The 14,775-nt window shown below is 36.3% G+C and overlaps 2 protein-coding genes across 4 annotated transcripts in view; both read right to left on the minus strand.

Annotated features, from left to right (window-relative positions):
- Positions 1-14,775, minus strand: part of LOC133530596 (solute carrier family 41 member 2-like) — a 138,478-nt gene that overhangs the window by 116,035 nt on the left and 7,668 nt on the right. The window contains exon 2 of one of the 3 annotated variants that reach the window (XM_061868560.1): positions 388-516. The exons of 1 other annotated variant lie outside the window; for it this stretch is intronic. The gene's annotated coding sequence lies outside the window, so the exon portion shown is untranslated. Of the gene's footprint in view, positions 1-387; positions 1,190-14,775 lie in introns of those variants that run through there. One more of the 3 variants, XM_061868563.1, reaches the window with a different exon arrangement.
- LOC133530799 (uncharacterized) lies at positions 11,293-12,812 on the minus strand. Its single transcript, XM_061868864.1, has 2 exons — positions 11,714-12,812; positions 11,293-11,319 (listed from the first exon to the last, which is right to left on the minus strand). Exons 1-2 carry the CDS (start codon positions 12,725-12,727, stop codon positions 11,293-11,295), a joined length of 1,041 nt encoding a protein of 346 aa, XP_061724848.1. The 5' UTR covers positions 12,728-12,812.

Genomic DNA, 14,775 nt, shown 5'->3' on the forward strand with positions numbered 1-14,775 from the left:
TGTTATTGAATTTAATTTGAAATATGTAAACTTTACATTACTGAATAAATTATATGGTACTTACCTATTCGTTTTTACATAATGTTTTTATAATTATTTTTGTAATGAAACATGCATGTGCAAATTGGTATGTGAATGATATTAATAGAAATAACGACATAGGTACTTCATGATAAGTGGGTGATAAACTAATGAGTATACGTCAATTAAACGGGTTACGCTAATTTTCAAGTTTGTATAGTTCATATTAGGTAGTAAAAAATATTAATACATGCTACACTGCGTATACAAAAATAAATAAAAATATATCTAAGCTGACAATTCTACATTAAAAACAATTAAATAAATACAAGCACAAAAATTCAAAAAAGTTAAAAAAAAACTTACTTGCAATTTTTATTCACTGGATCACTTAAACTAATATCACAGGATTTTAACAATTTAAAACTATTTTTTTACACACACAAAATGCACCAAAATACACTTCACTGTTTGAAAAGTTACATTCTCTGTGGCCTGAAAAGTACGTTACGTTCGGCGTTCGAATTTGAAATTGGAATTGCGTGCGATGCGGTCGGACGGCGCGGTTCGACTGTCGCAGGTACGGCGGTGCCGTTAATATCAGGTGGACAACTCAATCAGTGATTGTATGATAAGGTATAGGGTTGTCGATAAGTCAAACACTGGCACACATATCCAGCAGGGCTGTCCATCGTGAGGTAAAAATAAGATGTTGGTGATTTTGGGGGTTGAATAGAACTTATAAAATTTTTAGACTTCCTTAAGAATCGATTTTCATATTAAGCCCGGGGTATGAAAATTTTTGGGGTGTAAAATCAAACGTAACGTAACGTTATATTTTGTGCGCAATTTTATCATAGCAACAGCTGCGTGGAAACACTATATTTATTCACTGGTAACAAATAACAACTGTCAATTTTCAGAGTTTGGTCTTAAATTTTAAAATGTATTTTATAATAGTTCATAAGGAGTAAATTCCAATCGTGCGTCGCAGCTGACACACACACACACACACACTTATAACAAGTAGGTAACAAGATGTTCATAAAATTATCAAAGATGTTCATGTCGTAGTCAGATCATAGAAATGATCATTTCATGATGCGGCAATCATTTCATGAAATTATCGGTTGGCCACATCATGATCAAGTCAAACCTAACCTAAACATATCATGAACTGATCAATTGTAGGATTTTATTTCATAAAATGATCATGGGGCCCATTTCTCGTACGGTTTTAGACTAATATTATTATTCCACAACTGTCAAGTCAAATTGTATCACAACGCAGTAATAATATTAGCCTAATATGGTTATGGGCCCCTAGACGTTGACAATTATTTAGGTATTTTTTTATATAAGAGAATAGAATAGAGAATATTAAATAAGAGGGTTTATATTATTTTATTAGGTTTTTTATATATTTTTTTATTTTACACTAGATATTGCGGGTACTAGGTACTTATTCGCAATTAGGTCGCAATTATCGTCGTGATATCAAATCAGAATAAAATGTTCTAATCTGTCTACTATCATACCTTTAGTTTAGTTTCAACGCCCAAATTAAAAATACTTAAGTAGAAATATATAAATCGTAACGATTTTGATTAATTTAATAAAACTAAAATTAAACCAAAAACACACATTGTATTATATAATCTATCATTCGATTGAAAAATACACACATTGTATTTTTCAATCGAATGATAGAATTTGTGTAAGTATTTTTTCAGAAATTGTAAGGTAATTCACATGACAAGCGGTGATAGGGCGAGTGGATATGACGTCCGACTTTCAATCCGGAGGTCGTGGGTTCAAATCCTGGCTCGTACCAATGAGTTTTTCAGAATTTATGTACGAAATGTCATTTGATATTTACCACTAACTTTTCGGTGAAGGAAAACATCGTGAGGAAACCTGCATACACCTGTGAAGAAATTCAAAGGTGTATGTGAAGTCCCCAATCCGCATTGGGCTAGCTTGGGGACTATAGCCCGAGCCCTCTCGCACATGAGAGGAGGCCTGTGCCCAGCAGTGGGACGTATATAGGCTGAATTATTATTATTATATTATATAATTCACATTTTAAGTTTTGTCCCTATTCACCCCAGCCCCTATTCACCCCGGTTGACGGTACTTAATTGATAATTGGAATTTGAACTTGAACCTCAAGGATCTATAACATCCATTAAGAGGACCAAAAAAACAATTAAGGAATAAATTATTATATGTAATTAATCTAATCATTTCTAAATAAGTCGATGATTAACAATATTTTATCCGTGCTTTTTCTATCGTACGGCGTGAAAAAGTCATAATCCCGTAGATAACCGTGTATCATAATCATACGGCCTCAAAAAATAAATCGCAGTTTGTGTATTCATATTGATAACGATAGGGTTAAATAATGAGTATACAAAAAAAAGCCCGGCCAAGTGCGAAACTCGCGATCGCGGTTCCGTACAAACCTGTTGGTATATTTGTTGTTTTTACTCGCAAGGGATTCAAAACCTAAAGTACTTCCCGTGAACTCAGAATTTTGAAATTTGGTACGAAGCAACGTCTTACAGCACAGCACAGCTTAAAGCACAGATAAAGGAGAAATCGCGAAAACAGTAAATTTTTAGTTACATCATAATCCAAACTCTCTCTCTCTCTCTTTCTTTCTTTTTTCTTTTTCTTTCTCTTTTTTCTTGAGTTTTGTACTTTTGGTGGTGATTTGTTATATTTATTTGCGTATTATTTTTGCGGAGGGAGGGTGGGAACATTCATTGCATGTAAAAATACACGAGTAAGTATTACGGGTTAGCACTGATAGCACGTCATTTTATCGCGGATTAGCACAGTAATATTTCTTGCTTTAATAAGCATGCATTTCCGCAAAGTAACGCCTGATTCTATTAATTATTTCCCTTGCGAGTGTCGAAAATTTGCGGAAAATTGCTGTACAAACGGCTGTATCTTTTGATTGCGTTGGCTTAGAAGTTTGATTTTTTCACAGCTCCAAGGGACAGTAGACTTGAGTATTTAATATAAATTCCAGCTTGATACCTCCACGCGTTTGTGAGAAAAAGGGTCTTGACAGACAGACAGACGGACGGACGGACGGATACCAAAGTGATCTTATAAGGTTCCGTTTTTTCCTTTCGAGGTACGGAACCTTAAAAACGGACGCGTGACCGTTTCTCAAATTTCTGCCATAAAGTAAATAATCTCAATCGATTCTCATGAAAATTTTGAGTAATTTTGATAATTATACACTTAGATTGTTTATATCGAATTAGTTTTTGCACTTTATTTTTAAATGGCTTGACCATGGGCGTCGCAAGGCAGCTCGTAGAGGCTCTAGTAGATAATAGCAATGATAATTCACGACAACAACGACAATATCTTTCAGCACAATAGATCGTGTCATTCACGACGACGCCTGTCTTGACTCGAATGTCATATATGTTATCAAAGGTTAGATTTGACAAATCTGCGGGTCATCCTGAATGACATGTACTATATTCTTGACAAATATTGCGCCTTTTCTTACCAAAAAGATGGTTCCGTACAAAAAATCCTTATGGTGCTTGTCCGTCCGTCTCTCTGTCACGGACTAAATATCTTTCTATAAAATATGAATGGTGGAAAATGATTGATCGATAGGTGCCGGAAAATTATCTTCGTTATAATTCAATATTTGCAAAAACGGAAACTATAAAATGAATTTGATGTTTTCAAGCTTGAAGTCGCGCTAGATGTATGGATTCGCACGCCAGAACGCAAGTCATGCTAGCTGATCCGGTCTGTTTAAATCTTTTTGGTGTTTAGATTATGATTAGGTATATCATAAAAGTAATTCCTGATTTGTGACGTCAATAGATTTTAAGTAATTAAGACGACGCATTGTACATTTTGGCGTCAGGTATATTGATTTATCTCAGAAATTACAAAACTCACCAAAATATTGTTTGGTGAACTGGTGGGTTGGTTAACTGTTATAACAGAAAAAATCGTATCAAATATGCGTCTTTTTAAACGAAGATTTTCATTGCACAGGCAAATGGGACCGATTCAAGCCTCTAAAATTTCCACGTAGATTAGTTTAAACACACACATCAATACTGTAGTTCTGTTTTTCTATTAATTATTGTTTTTCTGCATACGATCTTATAGAATAAGCTAGCGCAAAAGCAAATTCACTACGCGCGAAATATCGGGATGAGCGCGGGTTTCGGGAAGCCACGGTGGTTCACGGTGGAGAAAGTGTCAAAAATCGATTTCTCCGAAAGTATTAATTTAAAGATATGGTCGTGCCTGTTGGTTTCAGGTCTAAGTAATAAAAAGTTTTACTTTGTATATTTCATCATAAAAAAATCATATAACGAAAAAATATGCGGAATACATACAATTTTAAAGCCTTATAAAAATACAATTATAATATAAATAACCATTTTTTTTATAATTTTGTAAGCGCGCAAGCAAGCGCTGCATTTTTAGATTTTATTGATTAACGACACCGCACCTTAAGTACCTAATTACCTAAAATTTATTGACGTCACAAATCAGGAATTACTTAGACTTAAACGTACGACTGATTAGATTGTAATCAGTAACGGAATTAATCCGCAGTGATATTTTAATCGATTTTTCGTATTATAACGCGCTAACGATGTTAATAGGGCTTTATTAATAATGTACTTATGTTTATAAAATCCAATGATGGCAATTACCAAATCTTATACCTTTAAACGAGCAATTATTGTATAAATATATATATATATATCTTGATCTCCCAGATATTATTATATAAGGTATTAACAACTTAGTTACAAATATTTTTTCACCTCAGCAGCTCGAACAAGCCTACTTTCGTCACTGTGGAGTGTGGAAATTGCGACTTTCCCCACTCCAGGGAGTGACGAAAGAACGACTTTCCTCACTCCAGGGAGTGAGACAAAGTAGCTTTTTAATTTAGTGAAGGCCATGAATACAGGAATAAAAACTTTACTTGATGTTGAATTTTTTTTACCTTTAATATGTTCTCACTACTGAGGTGAAAAGTTGTATGTGTCACACGAGAACAAAGTTATTTTACATCTCGTGTTTTTGAGTCGCTCGCAAGAAAAACTAACTTTCTTCTCTTGATACACAAATAACTATTACAACCGATAGTACTCGGATCGGATAAGTATGAAGCATTATATTTTTATAATGTTTTTTGGAGCAAATTGGAAAATAATTTTTCTACGTAAAATCATCCTGTTAATGAGATAAATAAATGAGACCTCATTGAACAGATTCCAGAGCATCTTTTACCTAACTATTAACTGGCCACTTTACGTTGATAAATCAAATGACACGTTGATCATGGCATTTAAGTTTAAGACAAACAATTGTTGACATGACAGAAAGTGTTAAACATCTTGTCAGTTAAATGCACATGATTATTATTTTTAGATAGATTAATAATTTTATCTACACACATATCATAAACCCTCTATGATGCCTTCAAAATCCGTAAACAATGGCCAACATTACGATAAACTGTTTTGTTACAACAATTTTCTTATCTGTGATGATGTTGTTATTGCTTCATAACTACATCAAAATCGATTTGGTTATGCATTCAAATTTGGAACATCCCTGAAAAAAAAGGAAATCTATTTAACCTCTATTCTAATATCAATCGAGATGCTTTTTTTCGAAATGAAATGTCATTTGCTTACAATTTTGACATATCTCGCATGTTAGTTTGTATCGAATGATACGGAAATAGGCCCCCGACTCTAGTTTGTCTCTGAATAAAAAAAACAACGAATGCGTGACATGCGTGAAAAAGTTTTCATTTACCGCCATTTGACGTACAGTTTATCTTTTAATTCGTTTTAAGTATAAAATGAATATGTTTTGGTGTTTTTAAAGTAACTATAGCAAAAGGTGCGTGTAAAATGAGCGATAAAATATTTCGGTGACGCCATCACATATCCGCGAGTTCCGCCAAGAGAGCAACGATGGCCCAACTTTGGCTGTAATTTGGGTTAGTGAATATGTACACCATAGAAAGTTTATAATATGCGTGTGGATAAAATAGTGTATGTAACTGTACATAATTAGGCATTAAAACACTCGTGGGATCCTATTAAGAAACTCACTTCGTTCGTTTCTGAAACCCACACTCGTGTATTTTAATGCCTTTTATTATGTAGCAGTCACATAAACTACTATATAAATTTTATTTTGTAAAACGAAACAAAAAAATGATATGAAATGTTTTCTTAATTTCTGTAAGTTAATTGTTTTTATGTAAAGCACTGTATATAATGTATATTTCTGATGATTGACAGTCATAAAATTTAAGTAAACAAAACAAAAAAATGCAATTATGATGACCATGACTTAGGAATGAATATATCTGCTTATCACCCAAATAAATTCCCATACTGGGATTTGAACTCAGGACCATATCGGCTTCAAAGGCGGGGTGGTTACTACCGACATATAAATTTCTTTATTATTTATTTAAATATGTAATCTATGTGCTCACTCTATACATCAACGAGTTTTTGAAGTCGGTGCCAAACAAAACATGAAAAATACGTAGTTTACTCATTTATTTAGTTCTCGCACTATTAAGGATGACTCACGCTACACAGGGCCAGGGCCGGGCCGGGGCGGACCGGAGCGAGCCGTCACACGGGCTTTCAGGAGCGCCAGCGTCGCCGGACCGTTCAGGGTCCGGGGCGACCGGGCCATCATCTCTATGTGTAGTATGAGTGTAGTGAGTGAGTATATCTGTGCGTTAACACTATCGTTGAGTCTCCGAGCGCGAGACAGGCCGGGCCGGGCTGTCCGAGCTCACCGAGCCGTCCAAGTAACGGACTATTCATGACAAATATTTATTTATTTAATTACTGTTCATATTTATTTAATTACTAGTTTTATAAACAACGTATTTAGGTGAGTGCTAACTTTGAATATTGCATCTTTAACACTGTATCTTGGTTGACGTGATTCTGGTCCTGGCAGAATATCATGTCTCTCCCATAGGTTGAAGCGTAATACTGAGCCAGAACCCTTTTGTTTTGCTGCGACGCACACTACATTTTCTATATGTATGGAACGGTATTTTTTTTTTCGTTATACTTTTATTTTGTAAAAATCTGTGTTTCTCTCGTTTGATTTTGTATTATCTATTTTTTGGCATTGTATTATTTGTATTCTCTGTGTGTATTGTGGCACACAAATAAAAGGACTAACGTCTATCTATCAATTATTATTAATTATTATCTGAATGTGAACGTAATGATAATGTGGTTACAAAAATATTTTTTTAAAGATAATTTGTAACTAATTTGACGTATATGGGTCTAATACCAGAAATAAATGATTCAATATCAATTTCAATAACAAACATTTAAGGGTAACACACTACAATGATCCGGGCCCGGGCCGGGGTGTCCGACACTTCAGTTTTTTATAGAAAGCACCACGCGATCACCGGTCGCCTGTCATGGATAAATAAGTGTCAGAAGCCTCGTCCCTGGACCTTACCGTTCTACCGTGAGTCATCCTTTACACGCGTGTGTGAAGTACACGTGAAGCTAAATAAAAGTAGGTACATATTATGTAAAAATAACTCACAATTATTGCCAGTAATGTTACCGACGTATTTTTATTATTATTTTTTCTGATTTATTGTGATTAATCAATGATTTTGATTAGATTAGATTTGTTAAGGATATTAATCAAACACCAAGTTCGGGCTGAGACTGACTCGTACTTTATTTTCTTACCCACATGCATGATATCACAAATATCAGATCTACCCACAACCTCCTTTTTATACAATGAAATTACTATATATATTATCCTTTTCTAAAGAAACAAAAAAAAAATGATATAACTTAGCAATTAAGTACCTTCCTACATATCTATGTAAGACGCCTATTCTTACACATGCATTTTCAACATCTATTCTTTACAAGAATAAAGAAAGATATGAACTTAAAAAATAAATACATAATTTTAAACATGGAATTATCACTATTTTTATTAACAATAATAGAATTTATATTCATTGTATTTTAAACAGTAATGATATTTATTCAAATCTATAGAAATTTATAGAATGACTGCACCTGAAAATGGTTTATGTATAAATCATAATTTTATTTTAATTGGACATTTTAACTGTAAGAAGGTACATGTATGTAAATAGTAGGCTACATTTTCATTGTTGTACGTACATACAACATAATTTATGAATTAACATGCATTATTATTATTATTTTTTATTAATGATAAAACGTATAATAATTGTTATTGTTACCTACAAATTACAATTTACCACGGATTTATTATGATAAGATAACACGTTTTCATTAATGGGTAACATTTTAAACATGATTAAAAAAAAAACATAAGCCAAAGGCATTGTTCATTACATAGTGACATTTTTATACAGATGTTTTATTTATTTATAATAATTATTACATTTGAAAGTATTTATTTTTACCATGACTTGGTGAGTCATCACTCTGCACGTTTAGTAGCCCCATCGATCAGGTGGTATGACCGTCCTGCCGGAACGAGTAATATAAAGATTATTGTTTGCATTATTATCATTAGACACTGGGACCGGCCGAGAATCGATTGCAGTGCAGTCGTCCGACCGCTGCATAAGTGATGCATTCGAGAGTGACGTCATTGCGGCGTTATCAGTTGGAATGTCGTCATAAGGCAGGTGGCACACAGGGCTTTCAGATTCAGAATCCGAACGATTATCGGAATCACATATTAAGTGACGCCGGTTTCTTATTAAAATCCCTCCTCCTATTATTTGTACTGCATATGATCGTATTCCACGAATCGATTGCACAGTACCGTTGACCCATCTTTTATTTACCCTAACTTTTACCTTCTGACCTGGTACAAGAGGAGTTAAATCGCGAGCACCTTTATCATAATAGTCCTTTTGTTTACTCTGGCGTAGTTGAAGCTCGGATCTAACATGCTTTGGAACTTTAGGTCTAAGAAGTTTCGGTGGGCAAGGAACTATACTTCGCATTTTGCGGCTGTTAAGTAATTCGGAAGGAGAAGCGAGTGAACTACTTATAGGGGTATTCAAGTATTCCAGCAAAGCTAACCTAAACTCTGTACCCTCGACCTGCGTTTTCTTGAAAATCTTCTTAACCGTTTGAATAGTTCGCTCCACTTGCCCATTTGACTGGGCGTAATGGGGCGAAGAAGTGACATGCTGAAATTTCCATGATTGAGCAAATAACTTAAAGTTTTGGGAACTGAATTCAGGGCCATTATCAGACATAACTATATCTGGAATCCCTTGGCGACTGAAAATCATCTTCATATGTTGAATTACGTTATCAGATGTCAAAGACTTTAATTCTACAACTTCTACATATTTGCTGTAGTAGTCAACCACTATTAAATATTTTTTATCATTCCAGTGAAAAAGGTCGGTACCGATTTTTGACCATGCTCTGCTAGGAACCTCATGCGAAATGAGTGTTTCCTTTCTATTTTCATTTTTAAATAATAAACAGGGTTGACAATTGTTGATTAAGTCTTCTAACTGTGAATTTATATTTGGCCAAAACATTATTTCACGAATTCTCAATTTACATTTTTCAAGACCAAGGTGACCAATGTGCACCCGCCTTAACATTTCACTACGCATAGCGGAGGGAATAATTATTCTATCACCCTTCCATAGCATACCGTAAGCCTCAGTTAATTCATCCCGGTATCCCCAGTAGGCCCTAACCTCATCACATACCTCTTGTTTGTTATTCGGCCACCCATTTTTTATATACTTTGCCAACAATTGTAATTCCGTATCCTCTCGTGTTAACCTCTGAATTTGCAAAAAATGTGTGTCTACAAGCGGGTTACTAACTGCCACAGCACAAACTTGCGCTCGGGCATCTAGGTGATCACGCGGTTCTGTTATCGGCGCACTGGCCGGTTCTACAGCGCGCGACAGCGTATCGGCTATGAACAAATATTTACCGGGCTTGTAAATTAATTTAAAGTTGTACGGTTGTAGACGCAAAAGCATTCTCTGTAGACGTGCCGGAGCCGATGCGATTGGTTTGCTAATAATACTGACAAGTGGTTTGTGGTCAGTTTCTATAGTAATATCGCTTCGACCGTATATGTACGTATAAAATTTTTCGCATGCGTACACGCAAGCCAAGAGCTCTTTTTCAATTTGAGCATATGATTGCTCAGCTTTAGTCATAGCACGTGACGCGTAACAAACAGGCAAATTATTTTGCATAAGGCAACATCCTAGACCGTTTTTACAGGCATCTACTGACATCACTACGGGGGTGTCCAAACTGTAATATTGTAAGATAGGAACACTTGTCAAGCATTCTTTAAGACTATTGAATGATTTTTCGTGCTCATCATTCCAGTGCCATTCCACTTCTTTCTTAAGAAGCTGTCTCAAAGCATGATTCCTATCTGATAAATTGGGTATAAAATTACCAACATAATTAACCATACCTAGAAAACGTTCTAAGTCCTTTACGTTTAACGGACGGGGCATATTTCTTATCGCAGACGTGTGCGCATCGTCAGGGTAAATGCCGTGAGGGGTGATCTTATGACCTAAATATTTAATTTCCGATAATCCAATTTTACATTTATTTAAATTCAGTTTTAAATTTATTTCTCTGCATCTGTCCAATACCATTTTCAACCTACGGTCATGTTCCTCCTTAGTGCTCCCGTAAATTAGTAAATCGTCGACAAATAAACATACACCTGGAATATCATCGAAGTGCTCATACATTTTTTTATGAAACACTTCCGATGCAGATGAAATTCCGAAAGGAAGACGCAAGAATTTATATCTACCGAAACTGGTATTAAATGTACAAAGATCTGTACTATCAGCATGTAATTTTAGTTGCCAGAAACCCTGTTTGGCATCTAAAGTACTGAAATACTTGGATCCACCTAGGTTAGCTGTAATTTCGTCCAAAGTAGGCAGTTTAAAATGCTCGCGCTTGATTGCTAGATTTAAATCACGTGGATCCAAACAAATCCTAATGTCCCCGTTGGCCTTTCTAGCGACTGTCATGCTGCTGACCCAATCTGTTGGGCCCTCAACCTTTGCAATAATTCCGTCTTTAACCATTTCGTCCAATTTACACTTTACTGAATCTTTCAAGGCCACCGGAAGCTTCCTAGGTGCATGCACCACTGGTCTAGCGCTTTCGTTAAGCTCAATTTTATAATGCCCTGGCATACAACCTACCCCTTCAAAAACGTCACTGTACTCTGTAAAAATACTATGTTTAAAATTACTTTCCACATCACTTTTTACCTCCAATACTAACTTTACTAAATTTAATTCGCGACATGAATCACGACCTAAAACAGGTGGCGAATCTACATCGGCTATTATAAAATCTACAATATAGCCACGATTTCTGTGCTGCACCTTTAAATTACACTGGCCTACAACTTTAATGCCCGTACCAGAATAACCCGTTAATCTGACTAAAGAAATGGCTAACTCTCGCTCATGTAAGCCTAAATCTCGCAAACAGGAACGCGGGATGATGTTAACGTCGGCCCCAGTGTCCAGTTTAAACTTAAACTTACGATCATTAATCGTCAAATCGACAGACCAATCATTTTGAGAATCAGAAAGATAATATACTACTCGTACCTGATCGGTTGAGTCATCCGCTCGAATCTCGTAAATTGTGCACATCCGGGAAAAGTGATCAAATCGGTTGCAGTTCAAACACCTCTTTCCTGCAGCAGGACATCTAGAGCTCCCATGTTCATAACCACACATTGAACACCATGCACTACGCTCACTACCACGACCGTGTTTATGCGTCAGCTGATTTCGTTGCATGGGTGGATCCCAGCGCTGCTCTGGCGCAGGCACGGCTGGCTGGTGAGCGGGCGGCGCACGAGGACGGGATAGCTGCTGCCTACGACCGCGGGGCCACCCGCGCGTTGCACCTCGATGCGCAGGCGCTCCTCGCCGAGATACCCACATTACCCGATTTACATCACTAATATCACTATTCTCTTCACAAGCCGTTTCCCGCACTACTCCTTGATGCCCAAAATAATCTCGTTGTACCGCATAGGCATGATGCTCCACAGATTCTTTTTTTATGGCTCCGGCCTGTACCTTCGAAATTTGCGCAACATTACAAATATCTAATAATTTCTTCAGAGTTAAATCTGGTTCCCGTAGTAGTCTTTCCCGAATCGCGTGGTCCTTTATTCCACAAATAAGTCTGTCCCGAATTAAAGTCTCCATTAGGTCTTTAAATTCACACGAACTCGCCAGTTTTTTTAACTCGAACGAATATTGTTCGATAGACTCGCCTTCCTTTTGATCGCGAGTAAAAAATCTGTGCCGCTCAATAGTTAGATTCTTTTGAGGTAGGAAAAATGAGTCAAACTTATCCAATAACTCCGAGTATGTCGTTATCGATGCTTTATCAAATTGCTCATGCACTTCCCGGCACTGCTCGCCGATGATATGTAAAAGGATGCTTAATTGCACTTTCTTGTCTTTCTTCGACAGCTCACATGCTTCATAATAAATGAGAAATGAGTTCTTCCATTTTTCCCACTCTTTTGATAAATTTCCCGTCGTAACATTTTCTAAACTATTAACGAACAAAAATGGCGGCGGCGGTGGCAAAATCGAGTCCATGATTATAGTTAACACAATTACTTTCACAAATTGTCACCAAATCGTATCTCCTACAGCACGTATACAGACAGTTAACTACGTGAACCGTAAAACACAATTACTTTAAACAATTTTCAATGTAGATTCTTTTATTTCGGCTGCGCCATGTTAAGGATATTAATCAAACACCAAGTTCGGGCTGAGACTGACTCGTACTTTATTTTCTTACCCACATGCATGATATCACAAATATCAGATCTACCCACAAGATTGATAACTGATATGCCGAATCCTTAACCTTTGTTGAAAGCGCTTGAGGGAATTCTTTTTATTTGTAATATTGTGTAGGTTTACTTAATAGTTGTGCTGCCATCGATATTATATTAGATACCTAATGTATGAACTACGTGATGGATCAGAGTCCTAAAAAGTAACCTATCATAAGTATTTTTGATAGTGCAATGAACGACGTATGAAATGAGACAAGACAACACGGTTTGTAAGCGAAAAATACTATGATATCACTATTGTTTCATTTTACTTGTATTTGGCGCAGGTTTACTCATACCACGCCACATAAAGCGACGTCATCCTCTGTCACTGCATGCAGTCAAATAAAACTCCTACAACGTAGGTCTGACGTCGCTTTTGTCTCCATTGTCGTTCGAAATGGGGGAAAAACTGGAGAAATAACTTCAGCAGTGTCTTGTGCCGTTAGTGTTGCAATAAAATGAAATGTAAGACATTGATAAGATGCATTTCCTAAGCATTTCTTATTGTTACGGAAAATCGACATAAGCTGAATCAGAATCAGAACATTTATTTGCTTTTACGTATAATACTCAGCGAGTGAATAAATTCTAAAAACCCCAAACACAATTAGGTTGCGTTGTTTTATCACAGAGTTTGGCCATAGGAACTCTGTGATAAAACCTCCTGTCTTCATCATCAGATCAGCTTGATGGTACCATAATATTGCATTGTCACCTGACTTACATATGCAAATTTTCAGCTCAATCGGAAACTGGGAAGTGGGTCAAATTTCACTTGCAAGATTTGACCCGTACCTCTACAAACAGTTACATTGCAAGTTTAATAAAAGTTTGTAAAAAAAACTATAAATTCTCACTCTTCGACTTACATCATAGGTATAAAATATTACGATGATATACAAAAAATAATTCGTAAAATAGATCAGTTCTGTGCTTTTTAACTAATGGCTAATATCCTTCTTATTTCGAGGAAAAACCAATATTTACTCAAAGGAAGTTGATAAAACTACGACTAATTATTGCTAGTCATAATACCTGCAAATATAAAGTCAAATGATTAAGCAATTGTCAGTGAAGCAGTACCTATGCGTAGATGGGTATACCCCATTTCATTTACCATGGCGGGATTCCACTTGAGACGGTCATTAGGCGTATATAATACGAGTAGTGATAACAAAAGATACCCGGCAAACTTTTTTTTTGCGGCGGCGTGTACTACGTGTAACTGTCCAGTCTTGATCCTTTTGTGTTATTATTTGAACACACGCTGGCTTTGAGCTCGTAAAGCAATTGTTAAACAATAGATCAACATCATGGTTCTCCTTGAGCAGTTTCAAGTGGAATCCCGCCATGGTAAATAAAATGGGGTATATCACGATCAGTTATTATATTAAGCATCTCGCAGCCTAGCGGTAAGAGCGTGCGACTTACAATCCGGAGGTCGTGGGTTCAAACCTCGGCTCGTATTGCCTAAAGGGGCCGGACGATCGGCCTGTCTGTTGTTCGGAACTGTCAATTTTTTGTTCTAACTGACAGGCCGATACCGTCCGGCGAACTGTTAATCAGTGGGTCCTTTTAGGCGTAGGTACGTCTTTTTACCCCGCGCAAATAATTTCATTCATTCATCATTCATTTCATTCACTTCTTGGTATAATGCATCTCGATCACCTCGATGCACGGGGCATACCCTAGTATAATGGCTTCATTGTTAAACCTTGCCAGAAGTCCTTGTATTACATGTATGTAACTTTACCTGCTGTTTATGACGTCTCTATTTCGGGGATTTTTATACAAGCC

The sequence above is a fragment of the Cydia pomonella genome, chromosome 23 (genome assembly GCF_033807575.1).
Source record: "Cydia pomonella isolate Wapato2018A chromosome 23, ilCydPomo1, whole genome shotgun sequence".
In the NCBI taxonomy this organism is placed as follows: Eukaryota; Metazoa; Arthropoda; class Insecta; order Lepidoptera; family Tortricidae; genus Cydia; species Cydia pomonella.

Excerpts from the sequence above, each read along its gene's own strand:
- LOC133530799 (XM_061868864.1), bottom strand. The coding sequence starts at position 12,727 with ATGGACTCGATTTTGCCACCGCCGCCGCCATTTTTGTTCGTTAATAGT. Across the intron at positions 11,320-11,713 it reads CGGATGACTCAACCGATCAG|AGTACAGTGACGTTTTTGAA; the intron begins GTACGAGTAGTA and ends GTATTTTTACAG.